This window comes from Phaseolus vulgaris, chromosome 1 (assembly GCF_000499845.2).
Source record: "Phaseolus vulgaris cultivar G19833 chromosome 1, P. vulgaris v2.0, whole genome shotgun sequence".
Taxonomy (NCBI): Eukaryota; Viridiplantae; Streptophyta; class Magnoliopsida; order Fabales; family Fabaceae; genus Phaseolus; species Phaseolus vulgaris.
This window is the reverse complement of record NC_023759.2, coordinates 9,179,804-9,195,691: the sequence shown is the minus strand read 5'-3', so window position 1 is coordinate 9,195,691 and position 15,888 is coordinate 9,179,804. Positions and strand designations below refer to the sequence as shown.

Sequence of the window (15,888 nt, the reverse complement as noted above, 5' to 3'; positions counted from 1 at the left end):
CATAACGAATGCGTTGAGGAATTCTCTCTTAGCATTAAACCAAACCCGAAACTCGTTATCAATTTTATTTGGAAATTTAAATGGTAAATAATTATTAGTTTTAATTCTAATTTTAAATGTCATTTATATTATAGATTTTATAAAATAAAAGATAAAATTTAATAAGTCTATTATGAGACTATTTAAAAAAATTATATTCTAATTTAAAAAGTAACTGTAAAATAAAAAATTATATTTTTCTAATCACATTCTCTTGTGGGCTAAACAAACCCTTCATTAGATTTTTCTTCAAACTCATCACGGAGATAATGGACAAGCCATGTAGTTATTCCCTTCCTTGTCTTTCTTGCACTAAAAAAAATGAGACCATGATTACGCTTCCTACGATGAAACTATTCCTTTTTTTTTTATTAATAAGAAACACATTAATAAAATGAAGGTATTTAAGAGATACCTCAACCCTTATACAAACAACTTACGACTTAGTTTCTTGCGAAACAGAAACAATCAACTCAGACAACCAAAAAAACCCCTTACAGATCCCCTATAAACCCCACCCTGCAAAATCCACCTAGCAATTTCTCACAGACCTCATACATACCAGAGGCTTAAGGCACCAATCAGAATTCGAAAAACCTACGCTATGGATTTTGGATAACATCCAAGACCATACCTTAAGCTGCACCATTGTGAAAATTACAATGTAATCAGTCCTACCATTTTTAAAGATCTTCCTATTTCTATGATTCCACAACTCAGCTACCACGACTCCCCACACACAACCCCACAACTGATTAACCCTTTTATTCACCTCGCTACTCTTGAAATTTAAAAAATGCATTTTTGGCTCCCAATGATCAGTCGATGTCACCCCCATCCACTCATAACACTTGGACCATACTAGCCAAGCCACTCTGCACGTGCAGAAAAGGTGAGACGTAGTTTCTTCTTCCTCCCACACAAACAACAAATGCAACTATCCATCCTGATCCCTCTTTTTGCCAATTTCGCTCTAATAAAAATCTTGTCTTCCATAACCTTCCAAGCAGTAAAAAGAGTTGATGGTTGAGCCTTAATCTTCCAAAAACCCACATATAGGTCTCATTGCTAGTCAGATTGGTAATGAACCTTTTGCAGTTTCGTGGGATGATACATTTTTTCAAATAAACACTGAACTACCACTCATGATGTACAACACAGATTTATTAGAATTTGTATCTGGGAATCAGGAGCTCAATATAAATATAATTCAATTTTTTATGATGTAAGTATATTTACCTATTATTCAATTTACTTTATGTTAAATTATTATATATTATGCTTTAACTAATAACTTGTAGGTTTTTGCATGGAGTTTGTCTCACTTAGGGGAAGGAAAATGCGTATGGATTCTTAGATCCTGCATATACTAATTCCGTTGGACCAAGGTCATATGAGACTCAAAGCATACATCACTAACACCCTGGAAAAAGAGGAAAAACAAATTTATTTATGCCCTTATATTAATGAGTAAGTTTAATTATATGTCATCAATTATTACTATTTCATGTTTTACATATTTACTAACTCTTTTCATGGATGATATAGGCATCATTGGCAGTTACTTGTCTTATCAATGGTTGATAAGACTGTTGTGTGGTTTTGTTCCCTACACAAGAAGATACCCACAAAATTTAAGGATATCATTGATACGTAAGTACACTATAAACTTAAATTTGTATGTTACTAATTAACCATCTACTAACGAGGTTTTTTGTATTAACGCTGTACATGAGATGACATCAAACTTCAATCCAGCAACCAACCAGGTCAAGGTCTCTGATGCCGTTTAATCCTTGAACACCTCGTGATGTGATTCCACTAGCCATATAGAGAAAGGTTCTTGACCTTCTTAGGAATCACCTTGAGTTGAACATTATAGAGGCACTTTTCTTAGAGTTGGATCATTGTTCTAAGACAAGAACTCACCAAAATTGAACTAATTACCAAATCCCAAACTCATTTGGATGAACCAATTATAGTCAAATTGAACTAAACAAAAGAGGTAGAATTAAGAAGTACCGAACAGAATTGCATAAGAACACATTTCAACCGAACAAAATGAAATTAAAAGGCAAAGAACAAAACATAGGTGCTGGAAAATTAAGAACAGCCGAACCAAAAACAAGACAACAAGCTTAAAACAAAGAATTAACAAAGAAGAAAGGAAGGAGAGAAGAAATGCTCATAAAGATGGAAGGAGGATGGATGATCTCGCCACTAGAAGTGTGGAATGCTCCTAGATGAGAGTGATGCCGCCACTTGAGGACTCCATTGATCCATCAAGATAAGACTAGAGAAGAAGGCTCCAAAAGCTCTCCAAGGTTCACTCAAAATTTGAGTAGAGTTTTCTTAGATTAATTCCAATCTGAAATTTACAAAGAGAGCACCTCTATTTATAGCCTAAGGTGCTGAAATGTAAGCTACACAAATTCAAAAACTCCCTTCTAAAAAGCTTCTAGAATTTGTGCCTAAAACAAAGCATGAGGAAGGTGTGACCTCTTCCTTCACTTTGGCACCTTATTTTCTACTCCTACACCTATCTACTAACACACCCCCCCTAAGACTCCTAACTAAAGACTAAAAGATGCTTTAACAATAGAGGTTTCTAATGTTTCCCTCTAAGCACCTTCAACAATATTCTTTATTATTTAATACTTGGCCTTGCCCTTTATAGGATGGACTTGGGTTTGGGCTTGGGCTTTGGGCTTGGGCTTTGGGCTTGGGCCTCTCTTTATTTTATGTCTTCTTTTAATTTTGAGAAGACTAGAAGGAAGAACTTCAAGTGTGATGGTGAATTGCCTCTTCCTTCATTAATAAAAACCTCCTTTACTTGACTCTCATCACCTCGTCTTTAAACCAAGGCATGAAAGTTCTATTATGTTCTATCAAGACCTATTTCTTTGCTTGTCTTGGGTTATTTGCCTTCAAAATGGCTTTATGAGCTTCTATGTAAGGTATAACTTCATCTGTGTTATTCAATATGTACAAATGTGCTTGCAAGACTTCTGGTCGAGATTCGCTTAGAATATTCACACCACATAAATATTTAATTGTAGAACGCCTGTGGTGCCATGAATTAGCTGGAAGACCCATTGGATTTGCTTTTGTCATGTACTCTGAACAAAATTCAATACTTTCTTCAGCTATGTACCTTTCAATCATTGAAGCCTCTAGACGATAATGATTTTTCACATAACCTTTCAAAATTTTCATATACCGCTCAACAGGATACATCCATCTTAAGTACACTGGTCCACACAATTTAACCTCTCTTACCAGATGCACCACTAGATGAACCATGATGTCAAAAAAAGATGGAGGAAAAAACATCTCTAATTCACACAAGATAACAACAATTTCATTTTGAAGTTCATATAGTTTTGATGGATCAATGACTTTACAATAGATGGAAGAGAAGAATGAGCACAAACAGGTTATGGTATGTCTAACATTTTTTGGTAAGATCCCATAGATAGCTACCGGCAACAACTGTTGCATCAAGATGTGACAATCATGAGACTTCAACCCAATTAACTTCAAATCTTGCATTGACACTAGGCTCTTCACATTTGAGGAATGTCCTTGTGGCACTTTCACACCCTTTAGACATTGACAAAAACTAATTTTTTCATCTTTTGACATTGTGTAACAGGCTGGGGGCAAATATGTATGCTTACCCATTTCTATGGGTGCCAACTCGCCGCGTATGTTCATCTCAATCAAATCTAAACGAGCATTTAGACCATCCTTTGTCTTCCCGTAATGTTAAGAAGTGTACCAATTAAGCTATCACACACATTCTTCTCAACATGCATTACATCTATACAATGTCTGACTTTTAACCTCGACCAGTACGGAAGATCAAAGAAGATTGATTTCTTCTTCCAAATGTTTGTCACAAATGACTTTTTTTTTTACTTACCGAAGGTGTGGTCTATGTTATTTACCTTTTCGTAAACCTCAACACCGGTTAATGGAGTTGGTGGACCACTAGCCTCTTGATGTCCATTAAAGGCTTTTTTCAACCTCCAGTAAGGATGATGACTTCTAAGAAACCTCCGATGTCGAAGATATACTGTTTTCCTTCCATGTTTCAATTGTTGAGAAGCAGTGTCTTCTTCGCATATTGGACATGCTTTATGACAATTAACACTATAACCTGATAAGTTACCATATGCCGGAAAGTCATTGATGGTGCAAAATAACATGGCATGAAGCTTGAAAGTTTCATTAGCAAATCTGTCAAATACTTCAACACCCTAGTCCTACATTAACTTCAAATCTTCAATCAGAGGACTTAGATATACATCAATATCATTCCCTGGCTGTTTCAGACCGGATATCATCATAGACAACATCATGTATTTTCGCTTCATGCACAATCCAAGAGGTAAGTTGTAAATAACTAGTAAAACAGGCCATGAACTGTGATTTGTACTCATATTACCAAACGAATTCATTCCGTCTGTAGCTAAACCAAGTCGGATATTTCTTGATTCTTTACCAAACTTTGGAAACTCAACATCAAATTTCTTCCACTGAATAGAATCAGCTGGATGTCGGTACTGTTAGAATGTATGGCTTTAAACTAGAGGGGGGGGGGGGGAGGTGAATGGTTTAAAGAGGGTTTTCGCAAACTTTTCAGGATAGAATGAAATTCTTTGCAAGAAACCAGATTTAGGAATTCAGTTTGCCAAGAACAAAGCTCAAAACAGAAAAGCAACAGAAAAACAATCGGTTGTTTATACCAGCATATAACAACAATTGAAATTAAAGAATTTAAGGAAGAGAGAAATGCACAAACAGTTTTTACTGGATCACTCTTAACCCAAGAGCTACATCCAGTTTCCCAGAAACCACTGGGGAATCCACTAGGTAATCAAATCCAGATTACATACACACACCACCAAAGAAGTGACCTTGATCCCCTCAAGACACACACTTCCTTTGGCTCAGCACATACACCACCAAGAATGTTGATCTTGACAACCTCAAGAGCACACAACCCTTCTTGGCTTTACAACACCAGAATGTACACAAATCACAGAACGAATTACACTGTTACAGAATCAATTGAAATCAATACAGAGTAATCCTATTCCACTTCTCTCTTGAATAACCAAAGCTCAAGGTTCAAACTGAAATGCTTCAAAATCTCTTAGAAAAACTCAAATATGTTTTTCTTTCTTGTTGTTTGTTATAAAACATTAACAAACTATTTATGGTATTCAAATCTTGGTCAAAGCATTTAAAGCAGGAGTGTATTAAGTTATGAAATCAATTAAAGCTCTTTTAACAAACAAAACAGTTTTCTGTTAGGATTCCAAACAAACAATCGGTTGAAATAGCGAATCAATCGGTTGTTTGGGTTTGACAGCAAGTCAACCATCCAAAACAGTTTTCAAATTTTTTCAAAAACACCTAAGTATAAAACAATCGGTTGTTTCGACAAAACAACAGGTTGTTTTTCACTTAGTTTGAAAAACACTTTAAACTTAAAAGATTTGAAAACACTTAAGCTTTAGATTCAACAAAGAGTGGATTAAAAATATAATCTACCCCAGATTCTATTCTAAAGCACCTCAACAACAGCAAGCACCTTCAGCCTTTCATCAAACACAAAGGATTTGGATTCTTCAAAGCTTGAACACACTTGATTCAACAGGTACATGCCATCACATTTCCTCTCATCTACATGCCATCTAAGATTCTTAGCATCGTTTGGGTTTGCAAACAAACGCTTCATCCTTGGAATGATGGGAAGATACCACATAACCTTCATTGGGGGTCCATGCTTTTCTATATCTTCAATAGTATCATCATCTTTTTATTTCAATTTATAACGTGATAACCCACACCTAAGACAACTTTTCAACAATTCAAAATCTTTCCGGTATAATATACAATCATTAGGACATGCATGTATCTTTTTATAATCCATACCCATTGGACAAAGAATCTTTTTGGCCTCATAATTACGATTAGGTAGAGTATTTCCCTTTGGAAGCATATCCTTCAACAATTGTAGCAATTTCGTGAAGCTTTTATCAGTCCATCCATTTATTGCCTTCAAATTCATTAGTCTTAACACCACCGACGACCGTGTGAAGTTAGTTGATCCAGGATACAATGGAGTCTCTGCATCGCTTGACATACTTCCATATCCATGCGCTTTTGCAAAAGACTCAGCTCCTACATCACAAATCATGTCCTCTAAATCAATCATCATCTACATCATCGTGTACTGCTTCATCCATGGTGGACCCCACGTATTCTTCAGTTGCAGAAACACGTGGTAAATTTAATAATTCACCATGCCATGTCGTAGTTGTATAAGATTGAAGAAACCCATCACATAACAGGTGCTTCCTCATTATATTAACATCCAGTATCCTTCCATTCAAACAATTAACACACGAACACCTGATCTTTGCTCCATCATGACCACTATTAATCGCGTTACGTTGTGCAAATTGTATAAATTCTTCTACTCCTCTTTCGTACTCCTCACTTATACGAACACAATTCATCAAATTTCGATCCATTATATATTCTGCAATAGTCATTCAGAATCAGGGTTCTATCTCACATGTTTGCCAAGGGTCGAACACCCTCGGACTCAATCCCAGCACGTATTATTGTCGAGGGTCGAACACCCTCAGACTCAATACAATAACGATAATTCTATTCAAAACTAATAACTAACATAACATAAGTACAAATTATAATAAATACTGAATAATATAAATTTTAAAAAATAAAAATTATAATACATAAAAAAAAAAACAAATTCATAACATTCAAAAAAAATAAAAAAATTTAAAAAACCCACAAACCTTGTGTGAGAAGGCTTCGTTGGTGAAAAGTGCACAAGGAGCGGAAGCGGGGGCGGCGGCAACGGAAGTAGTGGCGGACAATGAAGCTGCGACGGAGCAAAGAGAAAAACCCATCAAACCCACACGAAGGCAATGTAACAATAGCTAAACCAAACCAAAGAAAAACGAAAAAAATTCTATATACATTCGGTGCAGCACAAAACGAGAACGAAGAACTTACAAAATGAATGAAGTTGAGAAGAACAGATTGAATGGAGCAGAAATAGCGCAAACGCGAGTTGGAACGGAGTAGGAACAATGAAAGGAAACACAGAGAGGAGAAAGAAAGTATGAAAAAATGTGGCGCGCTCCAGATGTTAGGGTAAAAAAGATTTACAACTGCGGCTACTTGGTAAAGCCGCATTTGTATATCAACATAATTTCAAAAATGCCACCGCGTTTTTTACAAATGCATGTAAGCACAAAACCGCACTAAATAAATAGCAGTCTTTTCTTCATTTTGCACTAGTGTTAGGATTTATTCATAGAGAATCCTTTCATTAGTACAATAGGTTTCCATCTAGTATGTTCTTAGAATTCTTTATTAATAGGTATAGTCTACCTATGTATCGTTTCTGTTAACATATAGGTTTTGGTCTAGTCCCCTAATATTTTTGTATTTTCTTTTTTTTAATAATATTTTTTTCATGTGATGACAAATGATTGTTGTTACTTGAGGTGTCAGCCTAGCTGAGATATCAAGTAGCATAGTGATGCCTTACATGAAAACTTTTATAAAAATAAACGTTGTAATCTGACAAGAGGAGTTGTCAAATAATCATTTTGCGTAAATAAAACAGTAAAAAAATCAAATTTGAGATATAATTTTTTTTCAACAACTATATATAGTATAAGTTTTTACTAGAGTCAACTGGTTCTAATTCATGACTGCTTGTAGTAAATCCATCAAAATTTCAATTATAAAATGATATAAAATAAATAAATAAACAAGTTTTATTATATAAATAAATTTATATATTTAAAAGTATATTTTATGTAATTATAATTTTAAACCTTTTAAAAAGTCATTAATTTTTTTATTACAAAATTTATCATTTGTATTTATTTTTAAAAATTATATATGTTTTTATTTTATTTTATTTAGACAAGTCATTTTATTTAAGCTAGTTGATTAATTAGATTTAAATTTTATTTCTTTTTAGAATTTTTTATTTCTCAATTTCAACTAGGATTATATCTATTTTTTTAAAATATTTATTATGTTTAATAAAAAAATTAGTTATGTGTAATAAATTATGTAAAATATTAGTTATTTCATGTTGAATATTTTTTCTTTGATTTGAACTACATAACAAATGAAAAAGTCACTCATTAAATAATAAAAAGTGTAATAATTAGAATAAATATTTGATACATCAAATATTTAAATTACATATCCTTTAAATTTGTTTTTGATTTGTAGTTTATTAATATTAATTATTGACATACATAATTGGTTATCTGTTTTGTTTTATTGAATATATGCAACTATGCATGCCTAGTTTGATCCAAAAACACAAGCGATTTGGTTTTACACTTTGTAGGTTTTTATTTGGACAAATAAAGTTAATATAAAGTCTAAGCATTTATAATACACATCGAAAACTAAAAATATCGTATATAAATGTCTTTAGTTTTTTTATTTCTAAGATAAGGAGGAGTTTAACAAAAAGTAACTTAGACATACTCTTCAAAGAGATTTGAATTTTTTTTGAGAAATCCTCTTGATTGTCAAACAAGAGAACATTCTTGGTAAAAAAAGGTAAAAGTATTTATAAGTCTTTAAGTTGTAATTTGTAATGCTAACGACTATATATCATATGTCTAAGCGTGAGCTTTTAAAACAAAGAGATATTGCAAGTCATTTTACGTTTGTGACTACATATGGAGTTTCTTCACTATTTTTTTTTTCTTTAAAAATTCGAAATTTTAATAACTACTTTTTATGAAAGACCACAAATTTTTTTTTTTCATTAATGTCACTTCTAAGTAGTTAAGTTTATTTAATAGTTTCATTTTCAACCAATAGAGATACTTTTACTAAATCATTCCAATTATATTTATTGGAAGATGCGCTTATGTTTAAAGATAAGTATGGTTTAGGATGTTGAAATTTGCTTATATTTAAGTTCATTAGTTTTTCTTTTTTAAATTGGAAGTAAAGAGAGAGTACGTAGTGGTCTTTATGTGTTTCTTGGAACAAACTTCATTTATTTCTTGGAAGAAACTTTTGTTACTGTCATATGCACTGTTCATTAGTCTTTGGCTTGACTTTTCTGCATTATTACGCATGGAAGATATAGGACGTTTTTGGCAGTGAATTTCGAAGAATTTGATGAGGTGGTCTTGTATACGAGATTGACTCTCAGTGCATTATTGTTGTTTGGGGGAGTCAATTCTTGGCACTTAATATGCACCTTCCTTGACATTCATACAACTAAATGTGACACGTACGGACCAAATTAAGGGTATTCATTTTTCCATTAAAAGAACTATTTTAAAACGCAGACTTTGACTAATTTTTATTTTTTATCAGCAAGACTTTGACTAATGAGAAATCATAAGTCTTTTTTTATCTTTTCTGTGATTTCTGCAACTGATTGCAAATGTAAAAACAAATACAAATTAGAAGTGTTAACATAAACTAAAAGAGGAAGCTGTTTCCCGTAAGAAAACAAAATGGCAAGTATGTTGCTCCTCCAACATGATTCTGCATTGATGACGCAATTGCTGTTGCTACTACTAATGCTTCTTCTTATCAGAACTGTCAGCAGCGCTCATAACGAGTGCGATAAGGAATTGTCTTGTGGGCCGAACCAACCCCCTATCAGATTTCCCTTCCAACTCATCAAGGAGATGGGCGAGCCATGCGGTTATCCCCGTATTTGTCTTTCTTGCACTGAAAATAATCAGACCATGCTTGCGATTCGTACGATGAAACTCCTAGTCAGTCAGATAAGCTACCGACGTCAGGTATTTAGCTTAACGGACCCCGAAAACTGCTTTTCCAACAAGTTTAACCAAACAATCAATTTTATTCGAAGTTATCAATTTGAATCACCATATGAAAGACCACACAATAACTTGAGCTTCTTCAACTGCACTTCAGCTGAGAATCCACACCTCAGACACCAATACGAGGATGGCTCAGATTCACAAGACATGGTCTCCTGTCCTATTTACATTTTTAATTCTTTTGAAAGTGTCCTCCAATTGGATCTAACATCCTGTACCAAGATGTTCGACCTCACTGCGCCAATCCCATCTTTAGAGTCGGGTATCTTGTATTTGAGATGGCCCAAACCAAATTGTGCTGAGTGCAAAGGTAAACGCAACAGATGTACATGGAAGACCAACAGCAGCACAGGAGACATCGATTGTTTTGAATGCAAACCGAAGAGAATTCACGTTCCAAAATCTTTTATTTTTGCTTCTACAGGTAACATCAGAGACTCTTACACATTCGCTTTTTAATATAGTTCAACTCCTTATTCCTACAATTTAGGATGTCAACAATTGAATGCATTAAAAAGTATAAGCGTATTAATTGAAACAACCAATGGTTAAGTGTAAAGACTGAAACAAGTACATAAATCTTTCTTTTTTTTAATGACGTCTCCAACTGCTATTCTAGGTTCGATCCTTTTGGGGCTGGTGGTCATTGCTGTCTTCAAGAGCATCCTCTATTTTAGGAAAAAGAAAGAAGACCAAGCAAGAGTGGAAATGTTTTTAGAGGACTACAGGGCACAAAAGCCTGCAAGATTCACCTACGCTGACCTGAAAAGAATCACCAATGGCTTCAAGGAAAAGCTAGGGGAAGGAGCTCATGGAGCTGTGTTCAGAGGAAAACTTTCGAGTGAGATTCCCGTGGCTGTGAAGATCCTCAACAGTACAGAGGGAGAGGGGAACGAGTTCATCAACGAAGTCGGAATTATGGGCAAAATCCATCACATCAACATGGTGCGTTTGCTTGGCTTCTGTGCAGATGGACCCCATCGTGCTCTTGTCTACAATTTCTTTCCAAACGGTTCCTTACAAAGCTTCATATTTCCACCAGAAGACAAGGACCATTTCCTTGGATGGGAGAAGCTTCAACACGTTGCTCTTGGTATAGCTAAAGGGATTGAGTATCTTCATCAAGGTTGCAATCATCCCATTATTCACTTTGACATAAATCCTCACAACGTGTTACTTGATCACAACTTCACTCCAAAAATATCTGATTTTGGCTTGGCCAAACTGTGTTCCAAGAATCCCAGTTTGGTGTCCATGACAGCTGCTAGAGGAACTTTGGGATACATTGCACCTGAAGTCTTCTCCAGAAACTTTGGGAACGTGTCTTACAAGTCTGATATTTACAGTTATGGAATGTTGTTGTTAGAAATGGTTGGTGGGAGAAAGAATGTGGACATGTCTTCTCCACAAAATTTCCAAGTTCTATACCCAGATTGGATCCATAACTTGGTTGATGGAGATGTACATATCCATGTTGAGGATGAAGATGATGTTAAGATTGCAAAGAAACTAGCAATTATTGGACTTTGGTGTATTCAGTGGGAGCCAGTGAACCGTCCATCCATAAAATCTGTGATACACATGCTAGAAACTGAAGAGGAAAACCAGTTGGTTGTGCCTCCTAATCCATTTCACTCAACAACTTCCACTACAACTAAGGGACTCAGTTCCACAAGACGACCTTTGCAGTTGGAAGTAATTCAGGAATGATTTACCGGCAAAAAATAATGTTTAACTTGTAGAAAATTATAGTCTATTATTTTATGAAATATGACGAAATCTATAACATCTAGTCTATAAAGGTATTTTGTAGTGTTAGAAACAATAATGAAATAAAGGAAATTGTTAAACTAGAGGTAGAGTATTTTGTCAAGTATTGTCGTCTCATTCCACTATAAGAAAAAATATATATTTACCTAGGAGAAATTTTTTTAACCTGTCTGTAGAAAAAAAAATACCTGATTGATGATGGTTTTGCTATGTAGGTTTTCTTGTCTTTGTGGTTAGAACTTACCTATTTTTATAACGTTCACTAAATATCAAGATATGTGCAAAAATTTAATTGAAAAGATATTGACACTATAAAAATAAATTTGCGTAAAAATTAAATGAAAACAGAGTAAATACTTAGAAGAACTCAATTGATAAAATCAGGATTGAAGTTAATCTTTCTCATTCTTCTGAATCATGGATAAATAGAAACATCCAATATTTTGAATTAATTGATGATGCAACATATAAGAGTCATTCATATTGATGTCTCAATTATGAAATTAAGATTATCTCCTAAATATTGATGACTTAAGTATTTAGGAAACATTCTCATCATTGAGAAAAGATGTTATATAGCAATTGATATATTCTATGTCTAGTATCAAAACATATCAAATATTCTCATTTAGGTCAGATTTAGGTCAGATTCTTAGAAGTACGTTTTAGTTAAATTCAAGAATCAAGTTCATGAATAAAAACTCAAGTTTTAAGCACAAAATACAAGAATGAAGTTCATGAATAAAAATTCAAGCACTAAGCACTTGATCCAATCATCAAGTTCATGAATAAAAATTCAAGTTTTAAGCACAAAAAATAATAATCAAGTTCATGAATGAAAATTCAAGCTTTAAGCATAAAATGACAATACCAATATCAAATAAGAAAAAAATATCATATATAAATATTATCGAGATTCATTAGAGTTTAAAAATATTACATTCAATCTCAAAAAAAAAAGGAATTAGCCCCCTATGGTGGCCATTACCTGCACCAAAGCAAAAGAAAGAAATCCAAAATGTTTCTCACTGACGACTACTGATGACATTTTACGGCAAGTGCATCGCATTTGTCAGAAATAATAATTGTCCCTAAGGACGGATATCGATCCCACAAGGAACAGTGAATTATCGAGTACAAAATTCGCTAAATATAGCAATAAAATAATAAAAATAGTTTTGAAGTGATTGTGGTGGCACTAATCAATAAGAAAACAAACAAAGAATTAGTTGCTTCAATTGGAAAAATAGGGATTAGATTTCATCTCTCCCACTCTCATGTATTTTGATTAGCAGCTAATATTGAGTTCTTTGATTGAAATTGATGGCCGTAGAAAATTCATTTCTATCGATCTCTCACATATAAAACTCTCGCATACTTATAAAAACAACTTAGAAATCACAATTAGACATTAATGGCAATTGACATTTCAAGTCTATCTCTAGCACTCAAATATGTTAAGTATTGATGTTCAGGTCTGAACCCTAAAAATACTTCTCGGTCAGATTTAAGATTCTCAATTTGTCACGGAAAGTTAAAAGTAAAACAACAATACCAATAATCAATCAAGAACTGAATATGAATATATAAGATATCACCTTAATACATAAAAGTTTGAGCATATTACTCCTAATCCAAAAGGGTAGAATTAGCCACGCATACTTCTAGCACCTTCCATTCTCCCAATTGGGTTTCAATTCACTCTATGGTGTTTTCCTCTCAATCTGGCACTCTAGGGTTGAACCTCTAGCCCCCTATTTATCCTAATTTTCTAGGGTTGGGTGGCTTCATGTGTCGCGCTAATGGGCTAAGTGATAAAACATAAAAAAAGCTCAATCTTTCTTTGCATCCTTTTCCATTCTGGGACCTTCCAACTTTCTCTTTTTAGCTCAAATTATTCTCCTTTACTTCAAATCTTCAATCTTCCCTAAAACTCTGCAATTAACACCAAATTTGAGAATAAAATGCTCTTATTCAAATAAAGCTCATAAAAAATGTAAAAATGTATTCATAAATTAAGGATTATTTTATATGTAAATTAGCAATAAATCTTCATAAGTGCATATATTTTAATATGAAATATAACTGAAATTAGACACTTATCAACTACTTCCTAGGGTTTCTTTTTTCTCCCTTTCTTTCATTCTTATGCCCTTATTTAACTTAATTGCACTTGGGCTAAGTGACATCTCTATTCATAATTGTTGAACAAGGTACTTTGATGTTTCCAAATCTGCTTTAAAGACTTGAAGGATTTCTTGTTGTGTGTGTGTTGTTTAGTAGATTTTGAATATTAATTCACACCTAGTTACGATCCAAGTTCATTTGATTCTAAATTTCTTTTGAAAGTTTTGTTTTCTAAAATTTATGTTAACTTTAGTTAGTTGTTTCATGATTTAAATCAGTTGAAAAAGCGTTGGTTCAAAGTATGGTGACTACAAAAGTTTTTCAACCGGATGATTTATCACGAGAACCAATTGAATTGCACTTAGTGTTTTTTTAAAAGGATTTAAAAATGATTTGTTTCCTTTTGTCTTTTCTATAAATCCAAAATAGTCGGTTATTTCGATAATTGAACTGACTGTTTTATGTGTTGTCTTTACCAGAAAAAGAAATCAAATAGTTTGTTTTGAAAGTCAATAAAGTGTTTTTAACATAATTTTGTTACAGTTTTTGAAACTGTTTTTAAATGCTTTTAAACTGTTTCAATTAATGATCTAACAGTTTTGACCTCTTTTTAAAGTCTATATAAAGGTTGGTTTTTTATCATTTGGAAAATAAGGAGTTTTGATAAAAATGTTTTCAAGAAAAGATCAAAGAATTTTTACTCATTCTAAGAGTCTTGGATCATTGCTTGTATATTTGGGTTTTCTATTCAATTTCTACTGCTTTGAAAAGCCCAGGTGTATTCTATTTCTTTCTTAGAATCTGTAATTGTGTGTAAAACGATTTTTGAAAGTGGTTATGGAAATTATGGTTATGGCTAAGAATGTTGTGTGTTCTTTAGGAATTCAAGATCAACATTTTTGGTGTGGTTTTGTAATCTGGGTTGGATTTCATAGTGAATTCTCAGTGGTTAGCTGAGGATTGGATGTAACTCTTGGTTAAGAGTGAACTAGTATAAATCTCTCTTTTATTCTCTGATAAACTGCTATATAATTTGTTCTATTATGCTGCATTAAACAATCAATACTTTCGATAAAACAATTGGTTGATATTTCTTAAAGAATTTTTAATTTGTTAATAATCTAGTTGAACAGATAAATCAATTGATTGATTTTACAGATATTTTCACTCTATTTCCAATTTTTGTGAAAATCTTGTGAAAACAATTCACCTCCTCTTATTTAGTCCATACATTCTAACAATTGACATCAGAAGTCAGGTTCTTGAAAGTTACTCAAGTTTCAATCCTAGATCTTTTTGAAAACTGGCTGAAAAAATACCCTTTTCGAAGGGTGCATCTATAAACAGACCACCTTTGTTTTGTGTGCTGAACTATCAATTCTGGAAGGTAAGAATGAAATTTTTTGTTGAGTCAATTGATGGGTGAATAAGGGGTGCTATCATCAATGGTTCTTTTATTCCTAAGCTTGAAAAAATGATGTTTTTATTGAAAAATCTTGGTCCCAATGAACTAAGAGTGAAGAAAAAAAAAGGCTCAATATGATTGTGTTTCCAAAAACATCATAACCTATACTTTGAACTCACATGAATTTTTCAGGGTTTCTCAGTGTGGATTAGCAAAGGAGATGTGAGACATCCTTGAGGTGACTCATGAAGGTACAACAAACGTAAAGAGGGAAAGGAAGCATGCCTTGATCCAAGAGTACGAGTTGTTTAGGATGCTGAAAGGGGAAATAATCTCTAATGTGCGTAAGAGATTTACTCACATAGTAAATCATCTCAATGGGATTGGCAAAGTCTTTGAACATCTAGATCCTAAAATGCTTGGACAAATCTTAGCAATCAAAGGTCACTACCATTTCTGAATCAAAGGATCTAACTACATTGATCACTCCATCCTTGTTTAGAAAGCTCAAGGAGCATGAGCTTGAGATGAATCAATCGAATGACCAAGAGAATGAAGAAAAGCATGTGAAAAGCATTGCTTTGGTGGATTGTGAAACATTGATCAAGACTCAAGTGACTGTAGTGATAGTGAAACTTTCAACCTACTTCTATT

The 15,888-nt window shown here is 33.4% G+C and overlaps 1 protein-coding gene across 1 annotated transcript; it reads left to right on the top strand.

The window, feature by feature from the left end:
- Positions 1-9,542: 9,542 nt before the first annotated feature.
- LOC137813501 (rust resistance kinase Lr10-like) lies at positions 9,543-11,733 on the top strand. The gene is made up of 2 exons (XM_068615791.1): positions 9,543-10,356; positions 10,552-11,733. The coding sequence occupies exons 1-2, from the start codon at positions 9,597-9,599 to the stop codon at positions 11,640-11,642; spliced, it is 1,851 nt and encodes a 616-aa protein (XP_068471892.1). The 5' UTR covers positions 9,543-9,596; the 3' UTR covers positions 11,643-11,733.
- The last annotated feature ends 4,155 nt before the right edge of the window (positions 11,734-15,888 follow it).